The 13234-nt window shown below is 45.6% G+C and overlaps 1 protein-coding gene across 1 annotated transcript in view; it reads left to right on the top strand.

The window, feature by feature from the left end:
- Window positions 1–2024: 2024 nt before the first annotated feature.
- ZNF3 (zinc finger protein 3) overlaps window positions 2025–13234 on the top strand; it is a 36310-nt gene continuing 25100 nt past the window's right edge. The window contains exons 1-4 of the mRNA XM_058173990.1: window positions 2025–2030; window positions 2922–3042; window positions 5079–5215; window positions 8153–8270. Coding sequence (XP_058029973.1) covers window positions 2025–2030; window positions 2922–3042; window positions 5079–5215; window positions 8153–8270 — 382 coding nt within the window. The remainder of the gene's footprint in view (window positions 2031–2921; window positions 3043–5078; window positions 5216–8152; window positions 8271–13234) is intronic.

The raw sequence follows: 13234 nt of genomic DNA, 5'->3' as shown, positions 1-13234 counted from the left end.
GGGTTGGACTAGAAGGCCTCCAAGGTCCCTTCCAACTCTGTTGTTATGTTAACTTTCTTAGAACAGCTGGCACCTGGCTTGCAGGGACTGGGCCAGAGGTGCAGAGTTGGAAGGAAGTTGGAGGTCTTCTAGTCCTGCCTAGGCAGGAAACTACACCACTTCAGACAAATGGTTTATCTTTCCCCACTTTGTGCTGCAATTTGCAACAATCCCAAGACACACAAGTTCCAAGAGAGGTTCCTGGTCCTCGTCTTCTGCCCACTCTGACTGTTCTTTTTCTTCAGCGTCATTCAGCAGGCACAAGAGACGGATCGCCCAAGGTCCTCCGTTGTGAGGCTGAGCGTCACGATTTGAGAAAGGCAGCTGTATGTAGTGAATTAAAAAATAAAAATTGACAGAAATCTCCATTTTTCCAGATTGTGGCTTCCCTGCTTGTGTTCCATCTTCTTTCACTTAAGACCAAAGTTCTCAACAACCGCAAGACACAAGCTGTGTTTCCCAGAGAGCCTCCTGGTCCTTCTCTTCTGACTGACCGGCTGTTTCTGGCAGGATTTGGGCCGTTTTGAGGCCTTCTCTAATCTCTGCCCAGCTTTTAGGGCGGTTCTTCTTGAGGGAAGTGAGTTCAAATCCTCCAAAGTGATTTTTCTCCATCTCCACAAACGGTTCCTGGACAGGAAAGAGAAGAAGATCGAGAAAGCGCAGCCTCTGGAAACGTCGAAGCCTTTTGTCTGCCAGGAAGCCATGGAGAGGGGCTTTTCCCCCTACTCCCAAGCCCATCATTCCCGCCCTCTCCCTTCCCCTCAGACGCGCTCCTCTTTCCCGCCCTTTCTACAATCCTGGAACTTTGCCCCTAATCCACCAGGGGGCGTCCTCTCCTACGAGACGGTAACGTCATGCGCTTCCCCATTGGTCCACTGGGCGGTGAACGTCACAACTGCCTTTCCAGAGACTAGGAAGGAAATGACATCACAAACGCTTGCCGCTCTAGGACGCCGCACTCGCTCTCCTTAACCCCTGGGGCTCCGCAGGAGGCGGAGAGGCTGCGGGAGAGTCTGGCGGGGGGAGATCCAGACGTTCTCCGGGTGAGTTGGGGGCTCTTCCCGGGCAAAGGGAGGCGGAGGAGAGACCCTGCCCTCCTTCGGTCCCATGCTCCCCAGCCGCCCTCTCCATGCGAAGAGCCCGAGGGGGGGGGGAGGAGGGTCGGCCTTGGGAAGCCCCAGCAGGAGAGGAGAGAAGCCGGGCGAGGAGGAGGCAGGATTCGCACCAGGCTCCCCGAGGGCCCCTTCTTGTCTCCGGAGGGGGAGAGAAGCCGGGCGGCCTCTCCAGCTGCCTCCTTCCCGGCCCTGCGCTGGGATGAGCCGCTCGGGGCTCCAGGCAGGTTGGGTGAAGGTTGTTCAGTGACTGAATTCCACTTTTTAATTCTTTCTAATTATTTTTCTTCCCATCTCAGATACAGAAACTTGAAGCCATTTGTAATCTTTGCAAGGCAAACTTTTCTCTTGCTGGGAAAAAATAAATAACTTGGAGGGATCAGAGTCCTGAGGTGCCAGAAATGGTCCCGTGAAGGAAAAGGCATCTGGAGACCCAGAACAGTCCTTGGAGCCATTTGGAGTTGCTGTGCAGGAGAGAGAAAGGATGGAGACACAACCTTTGGGAAAGGAGGGAGCCGGAAAAGGCCCTTCAGCTGCTCAGCCTGGGAAGCTCTGGACAAGGACTGGGCAGGAGATCCTGGAGGAAACCATCCTCCCTTCAAGTTCAGCCCTGGAGCTTCATCCAATATCGGGAGGCTGAGGGTCCCGAGGACTTTGCAGCCGACTCCATGACTTTGCAGGCGATGGCTGAGATCAGAAAAGCACACCAAAGCCCAGATGCTGGACCTGGTGGTTCTGGAGCAGTTCCTGGCTCTTCTGCCCCGAGATGGAGAACTGGGTGAGGAGTGTGGAGCAGAGACCAGCTCCCAGGCGGTGGCCCTGGCTGGAAGGCTTCCTCCTGAGCCAGGCGGAGGAGCAGAAGAGCAGGTCGAGATGCAGGTGAGACACTTTAGGGAGCTCAAAAGACAACAGAGAATGTGTTTGAATACTTCACCCTCCTTCCCAAACCTCTGACATTCATAATAGGTGGCAATGTCCCACCTATTCTTGTAGGACATTGTTCCATTGTTTTCTCACTCAATCACTGATGGATATTGGGGGCTTTGAGGTTGTGTTCAATATAGAATCCACTTTATGTGTGATGTATTTTAATTCTGCTTTTCCTTCCTTCCTCTATTGAAGTGCTGCACTGTGGAGATCAGAGATCCTGAGGAAAGAAGAAACCATCAAATCCTCAGGAGCTATTTTTGGAGGATCCTTGGGAGGATCAAAGTCAGGACACCTCAGGAGGTAATTGAAGATCCTATGATTACCCATCTGTCTTACCTTCGCTCTCTTCTCTTCTACAGAATACCTCCCCTATTTATAGTTCTCAGACAAATTGCATCTTCAGATAATTGACCCTCTTTAGGTGAGTTTTCCTGGGAAGGGAGATTGTACCTGAAGCCTGCCAATTTCGAAAGATAAATTGCATTTGTTCCCAGTTGGATGAAGCGTGGTTCCTGTCCAGTAGCCCCTTTATTATCTGGGAATGGTTTCACCCTGTTGCTCCTGAGGAAGTAGACAGGGCAGGATCCTAGGAAGATACATGCATGGTACTCTCCTGGGGTGGCTTGAGATGGGAGTCCTTGTGCTATTCAGCCCACTTCCTTCCTCTGCAGCTGCTCTCAGTCAGTGTTGATAGGAGGATTCAGCCTTGTCCACTGCTGCTTCAACTATTCTCCGCTCCTCTTTGATATGAAACTGCTTTATAAGATCATCACAGCATGGACCGAGATATCTTGCATGTCTCGGCTCATGGTGGTTAAACGATATGTCCTCCTCTTGCAGTGCCTGAGGCTGTTGAGCTGGATCAAGTTGAAACTAAAGCCTGGAGAAGTGGCTCTGGGTTTTTTGTTCCAAGGAGGACCTCTGGTCTTGGATGGGATGGCACTACCCAAACAGACCCTGTGTGAATTGGGTTTTCTTTAGACTCACTCCTGCTTGGAGGTGGCGGATTTCCAGGAGGGCCTTTCTTACTTGGGCACAGTTACACCTTCCTGGGCTGACAATCCCTACTCAGTCACTCATGTCCTGTCACACCATTCTTGACTATTGAACCGCTCAGGAGCTCCAGTTGGTAAAAGGAGTATTTATTTTATTTTATTTTATTTTATTTATTTATGATTTATTTAGTTTATTTATTTATTTATTTATTTATTTTTATTGATTGCATTTATATACCCTTCTCAAGGACTCAGGGGTTAATAAATTAAAGGATACAATAAATACCTTAAAACAGACTAAATTTATGTAAATAGTGGTCAAAATATTAAAAACTAAATAATCAAAACTAAAACCCCATTTAAATTACTTAATCAGGCTAGCCCAGCTCGATGGAATAAAAGAGTCTTCAGCTCACGGCGGAAGTTGAGTTGCGGGGAGGCAGCTGGTTCAGAGGCAGGAGCCCCCAGAGAAGGCCCCTGGGGGGTGCCAGTGACATTGTTTCTGACGGCACCCCAGAGGCCCTCCTGTGGGAGCGCTGGTCGTGGAGGCTGTTTGTGGCAGTAGGCGGTCCCGTAAATAGCCGGTCCTAAATGGAGCGCTTTAAAGGTGGTAATCAACACCTTCTTGCACCGAAGACCACGGAAGCCAGTGCAGCCGCACAGGAGAGGTGTTATATGGGAGCCACGAGGTACTCCCTCTATCACCCGTGCAAGCATTCTGGACCATTTGAGCTTCGGATGCTCTTCAAAGCCCCATGTGCATTGCAAGTCCAGGCGAGATGTACGAGGGCATGGGTGACTGTCAGAACCCAGTCCAGAAAGGGACGCAACTGGCGGATCAGGCGAACCTGATAAAAGCCCCTGGCGGCGGCCGTCAAATGATCTTCAAGAGACAGCCTGCATCCAGGAGGGCAGTGCTACCCTCTGTGGCCAATGACTCCCCAATAGTCAGCAATGGAGTAAGCTGGCTGCCGGGAAGCTGGCATCACAGCCACTGGTCTTCAAGGATTGAGCTGAAGTCTGTTCCTCCCCATCCAGACCTGGGCTTCCAGACACCAGGACATGGCTCAGACCTCTGGGGTGGCCTGGGTGGATATGTACAACTGGGTGTCACCAGCGACAGATGACAACTCACACCAAAGCCACGGATGATCTCACCCAGTGGCTTCATATAGATGTTGAAGAAGGCGGAGGACCACTGTGGCACCCCACATAGGGCGCCTTTGGCGTGATCTCTGCCCTCTGCCAACACCGTCTGCGGCCGGTGAGATAGGAGGAGAACCACCGATGTGACCCACTCCCATCCCCTGAGCCGTCAGCAGGATACCATGGTTGATGGTGAAAGCCTGAGAGATCTAATAGGACTAGAGGAACAACCCTGTCCAGCCCTCCAGAGATCATCAACCAGCGACCAAGCCGTCTCTGTGCTGTAACCGGGCGGGCCGGACTGGAATGGTCTAGATAGATAGTTTCATCCAGGTATTGAGGGAACTGTACCATCTCAACAACCTTCCATGCGAAGGTTGGAACAGACGATAATTAGATAAAATGCTGGATCCAAGGCTCTTGAGGAGGGGTCTGTCTTTCAGGCGGAAGGAAAACATCCATCAAAGAAGCATTCAATTCCTGAAGCCAGTCAAACTCCTGGGTGGCCAGCACCAACCAGGATTCTGTCCAATAAACATGTGGATTTTGTATCCTGTCCATGTCCTCAGGTCACAGAATAAACTCATCCCAGATGGAAACATCAAGGCGAGCTCCATCTGTGCCCTACCCAATCTGCATCCAACTCTTGAATCAAGCGATTTTATCTGCAGATACCACAAACTCCTCAGCTCGACAGTGATCTTGATGAATAGGAGCGGTCACGAAACAGGCTGGGCGGTTATCTGCAGATGCAATGAGGGTGGAAAAAATACTCGTTTTGCCACCTTCACCACCAGATAGGTCTAATTTGAGACCGCAGTGTCCGGTCAGATTGAGGTGCCTCAATTACTCTCAGGCTTCTCCGGCCTTCATCTCAGCTCCTTGGACCAAGGAGCTGAAGCGGAGCCAGTCAAACCGAGGCACGACATCCAGAGCCCCGCCGCCACTTCCCAGGCAGATGGGTCCCAGTCGAGCCGCAGGCCAAGTCCTCAGGTAGGCCCAAGCTCCATCTGGAACCTCTGGGTCCATCAGGCGCCTGGGGCCGGAACAGTGAGCAGTCCCATCTCCCTGCGCTGGTGGTTGTCGAGTTGAAGGAGAGAATGATACCATGACAATTTAATAACTGTATCCCATTCCAGATCATTCAATCACTGTCCAGAGTGAAAATCAAGTCAGAGTGTTTCCCCGATGTGAGTGGGAGACTAACAGTCAGGTCAGCGTCATGGAAGCCATGAACTCCCGGCTGCCATGGACTCTCACCAGATGGCAGGTTGAAATCTCCCATGACCATAAGTCAGGGGTCTCAACAAGCCATCCCAGCGATTTCCAGCAGCTCGGGCAGGGCTGCTGTCACGACAAGCCAGGTATGTGATCAGCAAGCCCACCTCCCCAGGCCCACTTCACAAGAGGATTCACATCCTATCTGGTACAGTGGTCCCTTGGTTCTAGACTCTTTGATAACAGAACATACTGGGCCTCGGCTGATCAATGCACTGGTGGTACATTTCCCCAGGGAACTCCCCCTGCCCACAGGTCTCCTGTGCCATCAGGTCCACCCCTCTTGGATAAGATCCGAGGATGGCTTTATTTAGCGGACCATGGCTTTGTGCAGACCCAGTGAAAAGTGTCTCCTCTAGGAGCTGCATTGGCTGCCAATGCTTCTGCAATTAAAGGTGTGGTTGTCACCTTTAAAGCCCTTCATGGCTTGGGACCAGGTTATGTGAGGACCATCTCTTACTGGTTACATCTGCAACCCACTATGTGGAGGATGTTGTGTGTCCCATCTCCTAGACACCTGGTGAGACCCAGAGAGGGCCTTCTCCGTGGAGCTTCTCTGGAACATCATCCCCAGATTAGAATGGCTCCCACTCTAGCGCTCTTCTGGAAGCGTTGACCTGTTCTGCCAGGCCTGGGAAAGAGCGGATAAATTAAATGGCTCCAGTGGTGCTGTCAATGCAGGGTGAGTATTTTATTATTTTAATGTATTATATAAGTTCTTTTGTTTGATTATTTTAATATGGGTTTTGTAAGTACCATGCAGATAGGCAGCATTTTGTCTAAAATAAATAAATAAAACAATTATTTATTTTGAAATTATTTATTCCTTACAGAGAAACAAAGAATGAAATTTTCTGATTTTTATGATGGCGATCAAACAGCGGTTGAACCCTAAATCAAGTAAAGGAAAATTATTAATTTCTATTCTCCCTTCAGGAAGTGAAGTGGGTGTGCAGAGTGCTCTCCTTCTATTTCCTTGTTTGGACTGGATTATTTTGTGCCCTTCCACAACATGGACAGCAGAATAGCAGGTTGAAGTTGCTGTCAGTCAACTCTGGTTATCTTATTCTGCTAGTGCTCCTTTTGCCTTTACAAGAAGCACTTTTAAAGTTCTTCAACAATTAGGAATAAACTTTTCACAGTGGTATGAACTGCTGGACCACCTGGTAATTTCAACTCATAGGTACAGATTAACAGTTGGAAGGACCTTGTGTCATCTAGTCCAACCACCCTACACCATTTCTGACAGTTGGCAGTCTAGTCTCTTCTTAAGCTCAGTGATGAAGCTCCCACAACTTCTGAAGGAACGTCTCTTCCATTGGTTGCTCTCACTGTCAAAAAGTCTCCTTATTTCCAGGTTGAACCTCTCCTTGTTCAGTTTCCATCCATTATTCCTTGTCTGGCCTTGTGTTTTGGAAATAGTTTGACCACCTCCTCTCTGTGGCAGTTCCTCAAATATTGGGGCCTGCTAGTCTCCCTGGTCCTTCTCTTCACTAGAGTAGCCATGTCAGTTCCTGCAATGTTCATCTGTTTTAGCCTCCAGTCCCTCATTATCTTGGTTGCTCTTCTCTCTCTCTTTCTAGAGCATCAAATTCTAAGACTTTACTTCTCCCAGAGCAAAGCTGGCTGAATCTTTAGTCCACAAGTCTTACCAATGGTTCTAAGTCTCAGGATCTTTATCATGGCACCAATACTGGATGCAATGTTCCTAAGTGTGGCCTTACCAAGGCATTATAAAGTGGTACTAACACTTCATGATCTTGATTCTATCCTCTTGATGCAGCCTGATTCTGTTGGGTGTTTTCAACAGCATGCTGGCTCATGTTTAAACGATTGTCCACTAGGACTCCAAGATCCCTGTTCACCTACTTTTGAGCCAGGTATCTATTCTGTGCCAGTGGTTGGTTTCTTTCCTAAATGTATTTCTCAGCATTGAATTTCATTTTGTTAGAAGGTGCCAATCTGTCAGTTCTTCTATCTCAAGCCTATCTCCTGGGTGTTGGTATTCCTTCCATTTGGTCTTGTCTGATTTGATGAATTCTTCAATTGTCTAAATCATTGATGATTTTAAAACAAATAGTTCTGCTGCATAAACAGAGGGACAGAATCAAGATCACATGAAGTGTTAATACCACTTTATAATGCCTTGGTAAGCTACACTTGAATATTGTTCAGTTTACGATGTAAAAGATCTTGAGACTCTAAAGAGGAAGAGCAACCAAGGTAATGAGACTGGAGTAAACATATATAGTTGCAGGAACTTATGTCTAGTTTAATGAAAAGAAGGACTAGGGAGACATGATAGCAGTGTTCCAATATCTCAGGGGTTGCCACAAGAAGAAGTCAGCTGTTCTCCAAGCACCTGAGGGTAGAACAAGAAGCAATGGGTGAAAACTAATCAAGGAGAAGCAACTTAGAACCAGGAAATTTCTGACAGTTAACAATCAATAAGTGGAACAACTTGCCTGCAGAGTTGTATGCTCCCACTGAAATTTTAAAGAAAATGTTGATTTTGTCTGCAATGGTGTATTCCTGCCTTCTTGAACAAAGCCTCAGGTCCCTTCAATTCTGTTATTCTGTTATTATGTTTTGTATGTTATGTTATGAAGAGATCATGCGAATCCTCCTGTTCTGTTCTTTTTCCATGTTCAGGAGAGTCTTGTGTCCTTGAGGAGGTGGCTGTATTTCTCTGAGGAGGAATGGTCTCATGGATCCTGCCCAAGCTGCATTGAAGTCATGCTTGAAAACCATCGGAACGTGGTCTCTCTGGGTAAGAGTTTTCTAGTCCCCAATCAGAGAGTTCAAGAAGACAGATTAGTGTTTTTTTAATAAAAACTAACTATAATCAGATATCATCTCCTGGAAAGGAAAAAGAAAGTATCTGGCCTTCTGGTATCCCAGGAAGTTTAGAGTCAGTGTCTCTTTGCTTAGATGCTTTTGGGCCATTCCTTATCTGTATTTTTCCATTTCTATTTGAACTTATCTGTGGAGGATGAAAAGAATGGAGTGTTCTTTTATGTATCCTCTGGAGATCATATGTTATTTGTCCTCTGAAACCTCCCAAATTGTGTGAGAACAGAACTTTCTCATGCTCAGGCCATGGAGGAGGATTCTCCACTCCAATTCAAGAACAGGCCTCTTGAAGTGTGCCTCAGAGCATCTAGGGTACAGGTGATCCTCAGTTGACAGTTCACTAAGTGACCATTCAAGTTATGACCAACTGTCTCCCAAGTACTTAAGACTCAGTCCTGAATAAATGTTACAGCACCGGCCGTCATTCACTATGAGAGCAGAGGCGTTGCAACATGTACCCCCACAACTGGCTGGGACTTACTACGGATGCGAGCTGTCGGTTCCTTTGCCTGCTTGGGTGCCGAGGCCTAAAGTAGTGAGATACACAAGATCAATAGTGGGAAATCTGGCACTAGTCATCTCACATGAACTCATTACACTGCTGCCTCTGTTCTCTGCTAACCAAGGCCTGCAAGCTCCAGGCAAATGCTTTGAAACAAAGGAAGGCCTCTTTGTTTTCAAAGACTTTGCCCTGGATCTCGTGCAGTCCTCAGTTTGTAGAACACAGGACTAAAGTACTGCAGTGTGAGATCCCAAGATCATTAGTGTGAGATCTTGCACTGCTCTTGTGATCTCACACTAAAGTTTAGGCCTCCGTTCTCTGCAACGGAAGCCTGTACCAGATCCGGCCAAAATGCCCTTGCAACCGATGAGTACTTTGGGGCAGAAATAGTCATTCTTGAAGCCTCCCAACCTTTCCGTCTCAGTGCAAAGACATTTACAAGCTAATGGGAGGCTTCAAGCAGGGACTTGCTCAAAGTCTCATCCTGGGATCAAGGCAGCCGGTGGAGTCCTGCCTGCCAGACAAACAGGCCATGGAGCAGCTGCTCCAAGGTACATGGAAGAAAGAGCTTGTTTCAAAATTGTTTCAGTTCTCTCAGGTCTCTGTGAAATTAACCCCAATAAATCTTCTTTTCTCCTTATTCCTCCTTGGATGTTTCCCTGATTATTCCATGACTCAAAACAGACTTTGAGGTTTGCACATATATAGATTGTAAAGAAAGAGATGTTTTCTAGATATTTTCAAAGCTTTCAGGACTCATGAATATAGAAATCATTCTGTCTATATCACCACTGTAAGCATGCAAACATAAATATAGAATTTTGGAAAAATTCAGAAGGAAATTCACTTGACTTCTATGGTTTGATCTTTTCTCTAACCTTGTTATCATTTTCATTTCTCTTTTGCTTTGAAGGTAATAATAGTGGAAGAATCAAGATTCCTGTGAACTATTCCAAGTGATCAATGCTAAAGATGGAACAGAAGTTTGGAAATGGAATTAGAAACCCATGATAGAAACCAGTCAAATGATGGAATCAGGAAAGCTCATCTTCCACTGATGCTCAATACAAAACTTTCATGCGAACAGGAGAAAATAAGGAAAAATATATTGGGAAAAGTTTGAAGCCAATCAAAGCTAAATTACTAGTAAAAGAACACTATTTAAGCCAAAACAAGGAGAAGATGATATAAGACACAACGGAAAAAGTTACAATGTGACATTCATTCTTCTCTTGGAAATAAGTTCCTTACATCTCAAAAAGTGATTGACGCAAAAGAGAACCCTTACAAATGTTTGGAATGTGCATCATGTTTTAGAACAAGCAGGCAACTTATTTCCCATGAAAGGATTCACACTCGGGAGAAGCTATACAAATGCAGAGAGTCTGGTAAAAGGTTCAGAGGACATAGTAATCTTATTTTTCCTAAAAGGATCCACTCAGGAGAGAAACCGTATAAATGCATGAAGTGTGGAAAGACCTTTGCTTATAGTAATGGACTTGCTATCCACAAAATGATCCACATACGGGAAAAACCATTTAAATGCATGGAGTGTGGAAAGACCTTTGCTCAAAGAGGTAATCTTATTTCCCATAAGAGGATCCACACAGGAGAGAAACCATATAAATGCATGGAGTGTGGAAAGACCTTTGCTCAAAGAGGTAATCTTATTCGCCATGAGACGCTCCACACAGGGGAGAAGCCGTATAAATGCATGGAGTGTGGAAAGACCTTTCCTCAAAGAGGTTATCTTATTCGCCATGAGACGCTCCACACAGGGGAGAAGCTCTATAAATGTATGGAGTGTGGAAAGACCTTTGCTCAAATCATCTTCCCATAGAGAATCCACACAGGGAAGCCATAAATGCATGGAGTGTGGAAACATTTGCTAGCAGTGGACTCAGTAAGCACAATAAGCACACAGAAAGTCCTATAAATGCATACAGTGTGGAAAGACCTTTGCTCACAGCGGCAATCTTATTTGCCATAAGAGGATCCACACAGGGGAGAAGCCGTATAAATGCATGGAGTGTGGAAAGACCTTTGCTCAAAGAGGTCAACTTATTCGCCATAAGAGGATCCACACAGGAGAGAAACCGTACAAATGCATGGAGTGTGGAAAGACCTTTGCTTGTAGTAAGCACTATACAAAAGATCCACACAGGGAGAAGCCATATAAATGCATGGAGTGTGGAAGACCTTTGCTCATAGAGCACTTATAAAATGATCCACACAGGGGAAAAGCCATTTAAATGCATGGAGTGTGGAAAGACCTTTGCTCAAAGAGGAGATCTTATTCGCCACAAAGTGATCCACACAGGGGAAAAGCCATTTAAATGCATGGAGTGTGGAAAGACCTTTGCTCAAGAGATCATCTTTCCCGGATCCACAGGAGAAAACCATTTAAATGCATGGAGTGTGGAAAGACCTTTGCAGGATCTTAGCACAAAGGATCCACACAGGGAAAAGCCATTTAAATGCATGGAGTGTGGAAAGACCTTTGCTCAAAGAGGTATCTTATTTCCCATAAGAGGATCACACAGGAGAAAGCCATTTAAATGCATGGAGTGTGGAAAGACCTTTGCTCAAAAGTAGCCTATCACAAGATCACACAGGGAGAAGCCATATAAATGCATGGAGTGTGGAAGACCTTTGCATAGCAGTGGACTTAGTAAGCACAATAAACACACAGGAAAAGCCATATAAATGCATGGAGTGTGAAAAGACCTTTGCTCAAAGAGGTCATTTATTTCCCATAAGAGGATCCACAGAGGGAAGCCATTTAAATGCATGGAGTGTGGAAAGACTTTGCTCATAACAGTGGCTAAGAATACATAAAGGATCCACACAGAGAAGCTATAAATGCATGGAGTGTGGAAAGACCTTTGCTCAAAGAGTCATCTTATTTCATAAGAGGATCCACAGGGAAAAGCCATTAAATGCATGGAGTGTGGAAAGACCTTTGCTCAGAGGTCATCTTATTTATAGAGGATCCACAGGAGAAGCCATATAAATGCATGGTGTGTGAAAAGACCTTTGCTCAAAGAGATCTTATTACCATAAGATGATCCACACAGGAGAAGCCATTTAAATGCATGTGTGGAAAGACCTTTTCAAAGAGTCATCTTATTCATAAGGTGATCCACACAGGAAGCCATTTAAATGCATGGAGTGGAAAGACCTTTGCTCAATCATCTTATCATAAAGGATCCACACAGGGGAAGCATGGTGTGGAAAAGCTTTCTCAGAGTGGACTAGTAACCACAATAAACTCCACAGAGAAGCCTATAAATGCATGAGTGTGGAAAGACCTTTGCTCAAGAGGTCATCTTATTTCCATAAGGTGATCCACAGGAAAAGCATTTAAATGCATGGAGTGCGGAAAGACCTTTGCTCGTAACAGTGGCCTAAGAATACATAAAAGGATCCATACAGGGAGAAACCATATAAATGCATGGAGTGTGGAAAGACCTTTGCTCATAACTAAATACACAAATGGATACACACAGGAGAAGCCGTATAAATGCATGGAGTGTGGAAAGTGCTCAAAGTGGAGGTCTTTCTTCTCATAAATGGATCCATGCTTGTGAGAAACTATATAACAATAGTAATTCCACTTGACTTATATACTACTCCAAAATGCTTTACAATACTCTTTAAGCAGTTTACAAAGTCAGTATATTTAGCATCCTCATTTGACCTCAGAAGGATGAAAATCTGAATCAACCATGAGCCTGTCCAAATGAAACTCCTGGCTGTGGGCAGCCTGTAGTACTGTATTCTGGCCAGTGCCTCACCATGTATATATTGTGTCTTTCTGATCTAAATGAGATAAGGTTGAATCAGTGGTGAAATCTAATTTACTACTGGTTCTGTGGCTGTTTGTGGGCATGGCAGAAGGATACTGCAAAATCCATTACCTCCCACTTCTGGGGAAGGATATTTAAAATCTCTATTGCATCCCACTGGGGTCAGCCAGAGGTGATATTTAGTTCTGAACCTCAAAATTTCCACTATCGGTTCTCCAGAACCTTTCAGAACCTGTTTTACACCTGGGCAGAAAAAAGAGTACCTGAAACCTGGGTCAAAAAACTGTGAGAAGGACCTTAGTCTGAATGGATGAGTTACCTGTGCAGCAACAGCCAAAAGCTAATAAAATTCTTATTGTATAAACAGAAGCATAGAATCAAATCACATGAAGTATTAGTCCTGCTCTATAAAACCTTAGTAAGACCACACCTGGAATACCATCCAGTTTTGGTCCTCAAATTACAAAAAGATGGTGAGACTTTGGAAAAAGTACAGAAGAGCAGTAGGCTGATTAAAGACCTGCAGACTAAAACATATGAAGAACGATTGCAGAATTTTGGTTTGGCTAA

Source organism: Ahaetulla prasina, chromosome 2 (genome assembly GCF_028640845.1).
Source record: "Ahaetulla prasina isolate Xishuangbanna chromosome 2, ASM2864084v1, whole genome shotgun sequence".
Lineage (NCBI taxonomy): Eukaryota > Metazoa > Chordata > Lepidosauria > Squamata > Colubridae > Ahaetulla > Ahaetulla prasina.
This window is presented reverse-complemented; position numbering and strand designations above follow the sequence as displayed.